This window comes from Anopheles aquasalis, chromosome 3 (assembly GCF_943734665.1).
Source record: "Anopheles aquasalis chromosome 3, idAnoAquaMG_Q_19, whole genome shotgun sequence".
Taxonomy (NCBI): domain Eukaryota; kingdom Metazoa; phylum Arthropoda; class Insecta; order Diptera; family Culicidae; genus Anopheles; species Anopheles aquasalis.
In genome coordinates this window covers 13,122,501-13,131,941 of record NC_064878.1, presented here as the reverse complement: position 1 = coordinate 13,131,941, position 9,441 = coordinate 13,122,501, and the positions used below count along the sequence as shown (strand labels likewise).

General features: G+C 45.6%; 4 protein-coding genes across 5 annotated transcripts in view; 3 read left to right on the top strand and 1 right to left on the bottom strand.

The window, feature by feature from the left end:
* LOC126576276 (peroxisome biogenesis factor 2) overlaps positions 1-9,441 on the top strand; it is a 170,745-nt gene that overhangs the window by 21,084 nt on the left and 140,220 nt on the right. The window lies entirely within an intron of this gene.
* On the top strand, positions 1,013-3,693 carry LOC126576271 (phospholipase A2 inhibitor-like). Its single transcript, XM_050237478.1, has 2 exons — positions 1,013-1,136; positions 2,613-3,693. Exons 1-2 carry the CDS (start codon positions 1,117-1,119, stop codon positions 3,562-3,564), a joined length of 972 nt encoding a protein of 323 aa, XP_050093435.1. The 5' UTR covers positions 1,013-1,116; the 3' UTR covers positions 3,565-3,693.
* Positions 4,027-6,816, bottom strand: LOC126576268 (melanization protease 1-like). Its single transcript, XM_050237476.1, has 5 exons — positions 6,334-6,816; positions 5,429-6,209; positions 4,902-5,328; positions 4,621-4,817; positions 4,027-4,548 (listed from the first exon to the last, which is right to left on the bottom strand). The coding sequence occupies exons 2-5, from the start codon at positions 5,490-5,492 to the stop codon at positions 4,130-4,132; spliced, it is 1,107 nt and encodes a 368-aa protein (XP_050093433.1). The 5' UTR covers positions 5,493-6,209; positions 6,334-6,816; the 3' UTR covers positions 4,027-4,129.
* The window catches only part of LOC126576218 (polyamine-transporting ATPase 13A2), a 17,861-nt gene continuing 15,644 nt past the window's right edge, over positions 7,225-9,441 (top strand). For both annotated transcript variants that reach the window (XM_050237402.1, XM_050237401.1), the window contains exon 1: positions 7,225-8,437. The gene's annotated coding sequence lies outside the window, so the exon portion shown is untranslated. The remainder of the gene's footprint in view (positions 8,438-9,441) is intronic.

Genomic DNA, 9,441 nt, shown 5'->3' with positions numbered 1-9,441 from the left:
ACGGCAGTGCTACCCGAGACGCAATTTTCCGGTGGAAACGGAAACCATGGGCGTCCTCTTTCTGTGAAAAAAGGAAACAGCAGCGCACCAATGCGTCATCTATGCGTCACATTTCATGAAGATTTATCCAACTAACTGATGGCACGTGCGCCTCCTCTCGTCTCTCGTTGCCTTTTTAAGTTGAGACGATAGGCAATGATACAGGTTAATAAAGGACGCCAATGAATAAATCCGTCAGTGACTGCATCAAACTTTCACTTCCTGGTTTTTTACACATAAGAACGGGCCAGTCTTACCTTCGCTTTCATTCGCTTTCGTTTTTTTTGGCATACTCAAGGACGAGTAAGCCGTATGTTTGGTTTTCACTTCGCCACAACAAGCTGAATTCATGTTCAGCCATAGATCATTTAGTATTTGATCAGAATCTTTTTCTATCCCTTCGATTGTTCTTTTCTCTCATTCTCCGTCTATTTCACGAATGCAAGAAAGAATGTATTCTACATGAAAGACGATTTTAATGACGCACATCTGTGCGTACAACAGATAGGAGTTATGTAAGGAAAAAAAAGGAGGGAAACGACTCCCACAAGGACATTAATGTCCTATAATTATAACCAGAAAAAGAACACACAATATGATAGAAGACGAAGATTGATTGCATCGCATCACAACCGGTACAGCCGGTGCCGTCAGCAGGTTGCCATTCGCTCTGGATTATTGCGAGCTGGCTGTTATCTTGACTGGTGGATCAGTGCCCGGATGGATCCTCTGATTCATTCAGTGAGTCATCATGACATCTGACTAGCTTTTAAAGCGCCACCGCTGCGTGCTTAACTCAACAATTATGTTGACCATACCGTTACCCCCTTTGCGAATTTCACGCACACAATCGTGGGGCGATCATAGCGATTTCTCTTTACAGCATACCTCCGTTGGTTGATGTTGATTGTGTTGGTGGTTTAGCTTTTGTTTGGTGACACCATTTATCTGCGCACCTTAGCACATCTGAGCACACCTTTGGCGCCGGTTGAGCTGAGCGGACGACATAATAACATCACTCCTCTGTCGAGAAAACGGTATAGATTTTTTTAAGTGTTCAGTGTTATCAGAATCAAAATGATGCTTCCAACGAAATGGTGAGTAGAAACGTGTGGTGTTAACAAGTGTTTCTGTTGGAAAATTCCGTGAAGTTTAATGATTTTCATTGTGGCGTGTTTGTGTGAAGCTGGTGGCTAAGGTTATTTCATGCCCAAAAAAGGCTAATTTTTGGTGATTTTTTGTGAAGAAACTATTCAACCTAATTCTTTCTAGTGAATGCCATATTAAATTGCAACTTTTCAAGAATATTTCGTTGTATTTTGGGGAAGATTCATTGAATACTTCATCCATGGCATCAAATTTATGATGGTGCGTCTGCGAAAAGTTACTTCTTCCGGTGCCCATCGCAGCCGCGTGCTGGATCATTTGAACTACGCAAATCAATATTCTTTTTATAGATTATAAGTTTATACAGATAACTTCGTTGGGTTTTTTTTTTAATTTCCCATTTTTCGATTTTTCGCAGATTTTTTAAGTTAAAAAATTGATCACACTATAATAAAACCGGGTTCGTCGCTTAAAAGGGCAAGTCTTTTGATTCGAACCAAAAACGGTTTGACTATTTTTTTGTAGAAAACTATCTAACTACACATGTTTTTTCAAATGCCATAATAAACAGCAACTTTTGCAGTATATTTGGTCGTATTTTGGCGATGATTTGTTAACAACTTCACCCAAAAATAAGGGCTTTTTACGATTCATAACTGAATAAGTTTACAGAATTGTTTGAAAAAAATATCAACACAATTTTTAAAAACTCGACGGGATGACCTGGCAAATAGTGTACAGATTATGTGTTCAATGTTTTATTTTTTTTTAAATAGAGTGTAGAATATTCGAACGTGCATAAATGCTACATTCCATATTACGCATCATTGAAACATTCAAGTTGTAAAGTAGACAGTGATGATCTCATGACGATTGTAAGAATGATCTCATGTTTCCGCACTTAGAGCGAGTATTGTTCTAATAAGTCACTAGAGAAATAGTGCACTAGTCAATTCCGTGCCTCAGCATCCGCATTGACGGTAAAAGTATAATTGCTCGGTGTAACGGTGATAATCGTGCCCGTCCAGATCGTGCCCTTCTAGACCGTGCCCTTCTCGTCTAGACCCGTGAGGCTTTTGTTTAGCGGCATGAGGCGTTGGTATGTTAATGGCAAACATTTTTTCAATTGAAGTCACAGGACGCAATCGTTCTTCTAACCTTTGATCAGTCTGAGTGGTGAAGCTCGGCAGTAGAAATAGAAAGCATTTACTTAGCAGGTGTAAATATAAATCTCTCTAAAGCAGGTGTAAATATAATAACTCTTTTAGTAGTTTAATATAGTTTAAATACGTAATGTTATAAACGTCATTTATGAAAACTTTAAAAAAGGTCAAGCTCACATCAAGTGATGTGACCAGGGTTCAGTTTGTCGTTGTCCGTATGAAATCATTTTTTTTAAACAGAAAGCCTCACAGGTGTAACAAATAATGATTAATTTTCTTTTTTCCCTTCAATCATTGTTTCAGTAACTTCATATGGCTTACACTGTACGTGGTACTTTGTATCATACTGCCGGTGCTCTCGCAACCCCGTAGGCGAGTTACTAAGCCTACTGCAACCACCTATGAGTGCAAGCATGAGCAATTTCTGGGAGATAAGTACTGCGTTTTCCATAACGTTGTGTACAATGGACGCAACGCTATCGCGTTTAAAGCTCCGTCATCAAAGGAACAGCAAATCGCCTTTGTTGACAGCAACCTGAAGCACATCCCGATGGAATTACTCACTGCGTTCCCCGAAATGCGTGTACTGGATGTAACCAACTGCAACCTGACCACCGTCATGATCCCGAAAAACCTGGAACGTCTTTATGCGTCGAAAAACTCCATCAACAAAGTCATAGTCCTTCAGGAGCCAGCGACCACGACTATGATCGAGCTGGTGCTCGACTCGAACCGGCTACAGGACATCTCGAACATTACTCGCCAGCTGAAGAAGCTGGAAATACTGGACCTGAGCGGCAACAAGCAACTCCCTCAGGAGAAAGCCATCGAGCTGGGCTGGTTCGTGGGGCTGAAAAATCTGCGTCAACTACTGCTGGCCGATATCGGAGTGTATTACATTGATAATGAACGTGCCTCCAGCCTGCCGGAGCTCCAGCTACTCGATCTGTCCAACAACGATCTGATAACGTCGAATCTGGATGTTAGCGTGTTTGCACCGCTACACAAACTGGAGTCACTCCAGCTGGCCAACAATCAGCTCACAAATCTCGATGCACTCGAGTTGACGGAAAACAATAATCTAAAGGAAATTTTCCTGGAGGGTAATGATTTTACCTGCGATTTTCAAGCACTTTTGGTGAAACATTTGATCGAGTCCAATATTGATTATCCGGTCGAACACAAGGATGCTGACTGCATGCAGGGCTACTGGAAGCGGGATAACATGTGCTGCCGAAGTGGGCTCCTCGCTTGAATGAATCTGGAGGCTGATCACAATGCTTTCGTCGCTTCGTCAACATTAGTACTTAAGATATTTATTAAACCACATACAAAACTAAATATTGATGGAAAATCATTAAAAAAATTTAATAAAAAAAGACAGGAATCATATTGGTTGGCTAGTCAACTTCTCCGCCATGCGTTCTACTACACACGGGCAATGCTAGGAGGTGATCATGAATAATGCATGATCGGTTGTGCTGCGTCTTTGCTTACAGTTTGGGACTGCAGCAGCGTCGATTCGCAATCACGTTACTCTCGCAACAGATGACCGCCACTATATGGTCACGGCGGTGATTAGAACACGGACGCTGTCTTCACCCTCAACTAACCGATAAGAAACAAGGAAACGATTCGGGACCATCATGGCCGGAGATAGGAGCCATTCATCCAGCAGTTAATGCTTGCAAGTATTTCATAAGTTTGTTTGATTATTTTTATTTGATTGTTTTGCATTTCATTTTGAGTAAAATATTTATGTTGCTTAGATAGAACAGGTTACGTGCGAGGTCGTAGCCGACACACCGGGATGGTCACGATTACGGTTGAATGTTTTCTGCTATCCACTCCATGTAGGGAGCTACACGAGTATAAATTCCCGGTACACTCCGCTGACCACAAGATTGAATACCGGCCGACACAATTCCATATTCAACAAATCGTGCCCCTATGAGTGCTACGCTGAAACCTAAAGGACCTCCTGAATCGCCTCTGCACGAGTCAATACGGTTTTTCCCACCAGCGCACATCTGATGCTCCTCGGAAAGGTCTATTATTACGCCATTTTTCCTCAGTGTGCCTTGGCATTCCGGCACTGGCACCGAATCCAGCGTTGCTTGCATTAAAACATCAGAATCCGTTTCGTTCTCTGTCTTACCCCAGCCGGCCACAATAAACCTAGGCAGTAGCAGATTGCGAACATCCTCTCTGGTTGGTAGGCAAATCGGTTGAATGGAATCTGTAGTAGAATGATAATAATGTTATAAAAGCATATCAAGGAAACGAATGTTTGGTGGCGCCATTCACTTACCACTGTATGTGATTTCTTGTGGCAGCCGAATTAAAGCAATGTCGTGCCTAGCAAACGGTCTATTGTATCCGGGATACACAACCGTTGATTCTATGCCAAGCACAATCGGTGGATCCGCACACCTCCTTTCTCCATTGCTGTAAACTATGCAATCAATCGGTTTGCTCTTGTCCTGCTCGCCAAGTCGTACACTAATTCTGTTGTAAAAGAATGAACACCAGTCATGTGAATTATGATTCAAACTTTTCACGATTAGCACATCACTACTCTCGATATCTTACAGATTCCAACGGTTCTCGGTTCTCACGCAATGACCGGCCGTCAACACGTAGCGGTTATTGATCAACGATCCTCCGCATTGATCTTTAAATTCGCCATCTCTCTCATACCGCAGCACCACCATCCACGGGTACTCGAATGGATCCGTCGTATTGCCCCAGCCTACTTTTTGGTAGGTGCTTTTGCCGCACGTTTCCGTCGGTAACAAGCGCCACTTAGACACGGATGTATCAGGAACGATTTCCGTTGGTAGGCAGCAGATACTACGTGCCACACCGGCCAGAGTGCAGCCAGCACGATTTATATAATTCTGGATGCCCCTGCTAGGTGGTGTACGTGACTGCACAATGCGGTTGATGTTCCGACACCGTTCGATTGGGACACAGAATCCTGCCTTACGAACAGGTGTAGTGCAGGCGGGATCGTTATCTGTCGTGATTCGTTGATGACATAGAAAGTATGTCAGCAAATCTCGTCATTCTACTGCCCACACTAGGTAAGACGGGTTTACAAAGCTACGGTTACTTACGAGACAACACACTGCACACGTGCACGACTATCAGTAGGCAAATGACGATTTTTCTGGTCGCCATCTTCCGGGTGAGTAGAAATCTTGGTTCCGATCAACCTTGATAGACTAGTCGAGACTAGTCGATCCACTATCACTGGCGATCGTGCGATCATCCGGCACTATTTTATAGAAAATGAAGATGCTGCAGAGTAGAATGCGATAGGCAGGGAAGCTTCATTGGTTCACAGTGAATGTCAACAATGAAATATTTATTTCATCTGTGAGTGCATCTGCGTAATCGCAACGAGGAGAGTCCAGGACCACTATAACATCTACACGGCATGCTGCTGCCAAAAGGGCAAAACCAGTTAGTCAGGCAGTCAGGGATTACCTCTTCTTCGAGTACGATGCAAATAGGCTGGATTTGCATACCTAGTTTCATAGTGAAATAAATAACATAATCGTTGCCCTGCTGGTAGGAACACTACTCTTATCACGTTTGGAACTTCCCACATCAGCTGCAACACAGGATGGAAACGTGGAACGTGATACACTTTATTTGTGTTCAACAGGTTTACCCATCGGTTTTCTAATTTTTATGGATTTTTTTTAAATACTGTTTACTTGGCACCCATCTGCTCTGCTTTGAATAGAACTGATCACATCAAACTCCTTTCGATCAAGCGATCACTCCTCGTGCATCTGTGGCCCATCGAGACCCTGGCAAATGCTGCAACATTATCTCCGGCCCTCCATACGAGAGGATTTAGCAAGCAACCAGGCGCACACTATGGGAGTTCTGAAAAAAATTTTAAACAATTTTTAAACAACTTTTCGAGAGCAGTAGTGGCAAATGTAGCATAAAATCCCACAATTTATCATGTTTTTTTAATTTTCTAAACCGATCAGTCAAGAGAACTTACATCCTATTCTCCAAACTAACGCTTCTGTTACCATATCCATCGAACTGTATGCCGGTTCTCGGCGGCATTATACCGGGTGCCAGCAATCACTGCGTTTCATAAGTACCAATTGAGTGGCGGCCATGCGATGCGCTGTGCGTGGACGGGTAATCGGTTGGCGTGTGGAACGATTCAATGATAAGGTCATTTGCTGCCTATATCATTCTGGCCTGCTGGTCCCGTCCCGTCCCGTCCCGTGCGAGAACACGATTCAATTGAGGGCCGCGTATCCGTTCCATTCATGTGTCAGCCCATGCTGCCTCGCGCCACTCTCCACATACAGAACCAACAAGGCCAAATGAATTTAATTCGCAACATAACCGACAGACACTGCGCTCTTCTTGCCACTGCGGCTTTTGGGATACGGGCGGGACCCAGATACTCGCGGTAGAAAGAATCCCATTAGTAGTCTGAACGAGTTCGATGGGGATGCTGCCCGCGGTTTGATTTGTTTCACTCAATTACAACGATGCCCGGTTGCACACGAAAGAAGACAAATTTAAGCAGGAAAGGTGACAGAAAATAAGAGTGCGTACTGAACGGTGGTGCATACCTGGCTCAGAGTTAGCAAAAGCAACGTGTCTGTGAAAGAGTCCGTTTGGGCGTAAGCGCCGCTTGTGCAATCCGAGGCGATGAATCATCATGCTCGTTCGCGCCGGTTGTCTCTTCTTGTTCGCCTTGCTCCTCCGAGATGCCCCTTTCTAGCCGTAAACCGCTTTCTTCCGGTTTCCCCCTAACCCCCGCCACGGAACCAAATCCGGAGAGAACCGTGCTGCCAGGCCTGCTCGAAAATTTCTTGAATTCGAGCACTATTTTTGCTGTTCGGATTTTCATTCCGCGGTCCGCGTGCGTGTGGTTATTACTCCGGAAATTGTGTTTTAACAACCACAGAAATCTTTTTGCGACCACACCGGAAACGTGGGTGAAAGCCCGGCTACTAGTGTCACGAGTCATCCCGGTCCAGAGTGTGCTCGTTCTTCGGCGGCCCCGGAATACAGCAGCAACCTTCAGCGGGCAAATCGATCCCCGCAGTTACCCGGAACCTTGCAGTATTGGCAGAGCAGAGCAGACCTGGGTTAGCAACAGCGCGACCACCCCACGGTCATACGGGTGGCCAGTGTGCAAACCTCATCTTATCGTCACCTATTTCTGTGCAGCCGGGGTGGTGTTATTTCTCAGCCTCCTCGCACATACACTGCGTGCGTGCGTGCGTGCGAGCGCTCTGGTGTAGTTGTGTGTCGCGTAGCCTTCGATATTTATGGTTCAGGCAAATCGCGGCGAGTGAGACGTGCACAACATACGGTGACAAATTTGCAGGCCAACGACGTGAAGTGGAAGTGTCCGCCGACTCGGAGTGTGTTGCGGTGATTAGGCAACCGCCGGAGGGTGGCTAGAAGAGGCGGGCGCTAGTGTGATGCACCATCATCGATATCCTGCGACGAAGTTGAGGCATAGCAGGCGATGATAGCAGCGAAGGTGTGGAGGGCCTAGAGGAAGAGAGAGAGTGTGTGAAGTGCGCCAAACGCGGAACGGAAAGGGTGTGATGTAGAGTGTTCACAATTTAGTTAATTTCTTCGAGACCGTGTTACACAAACGGAACTAGATGCATGCCGTGGTCCCTTGAGATCATACAAAATACCAGCATCTCCCTGCGTACGGTTTTTTGTGTGATTGACAAGAGTCGATAAAGAACGGCAATCATTCAACGAAACGAGCAAACCTTCACGCGGCAAAACAATTTCATCTCACACCAAAAACCACCACCACCTCCTCTGCGACTCTGCGATCATCGATTTTTGAGGCTCTTGCCACGCGCCACGAACTACCCCCCACATCTGCCAAGCGACTTCCATACGGCCGTACTACTACGGAAAGCAGTGGTTTTGCCAGGACACGGATTCGCAGGCGGCACAAAGAAAGGGAATTCGGGAAAGAATCTAAAGTGGAACGATTGTGAACGAAGAGGAGTTCCCCTAAGCGCCCAGATATATCGTAGTGCACATTGATTCATCGCTACTACTACACAGCACTACTTGGATACTACTACTTGGACCGCAGCATACTGGTGAGTGTGTGCGTATTTATCGATTTGTGGAGCAAATAGCAGGGAAGGAGGGGAGGGGGGTGGCAGCGGGAGGAGCAGGACACACTCTACGGCTGAAAACATTGTTTTCTTTTAGTTGATTCATCAGAAAACCATCGCGGCATCGGTATTTTCGATGGTGGGCCACCTTCGCTGGCTTCCGGAGCCGATTCCTATCCGTCATATGCCGTCCCGTGTGTCCTGTGCGTGTCCTTGGGGATACGATTGCGTCGTGCCCGGATGGCTCGACGACGCACGAAATGGATTGTTTCCGGTCGGTCGCTCGGTGGTCGATTTCCATAATCGATCGGCCGACCGACATATAAGCGGCACCGCTACCGTGGGCTCTGGCACCGGTGACCGTGTGTTTGCGTTACGTTTGCGTCATTCATTTGCTAACCACGGGAATTATTCTTTTTAAAAGTATTTTTTGTTTACAGAAACATGAAATTATGAAACTGAGCGGAACCAAACCATGGAGCCGATGGCCCTGAACCTGAATCCGGCGTGTAGAATTAGCGAACACCAATTGCACCAATCGAATCTAATTGTCCAATGTTCCAGCTAGCCTTCCATATCGGTTAGCCCTTATTTGATTGTAGACAAATGATAGCTGCTGATAGTGAAAGATGAATCACAAACCCCAAAGTTCCAGAATCATCCATCAGTTTCGTAATGGGCAGCAATCTACCAGTGCCCGTTAAGATTATCGGCGCTCTGGGATTGCCGGCGAAAGGTCCGTGATAAGCACGCGATAAATATTATCTAATTAGCTCGTTCGATCAAGGTCAATATTTTTTGTTACTGTCCCAAGACGGCCCAGACAGGGAAACACCCCCCCCCCCCCCCCGGGGCTTTTCGGTGCGTCATTCTGCATCTTTTTTTGATAGACTTTTCTAGGCAGTCGCCTACAGCGCAGCGTCCGGCTGCTCCACCCCCATTCCGGTGGTGATAATAATGATGAATCGTCACGCTGCTGACTAGAT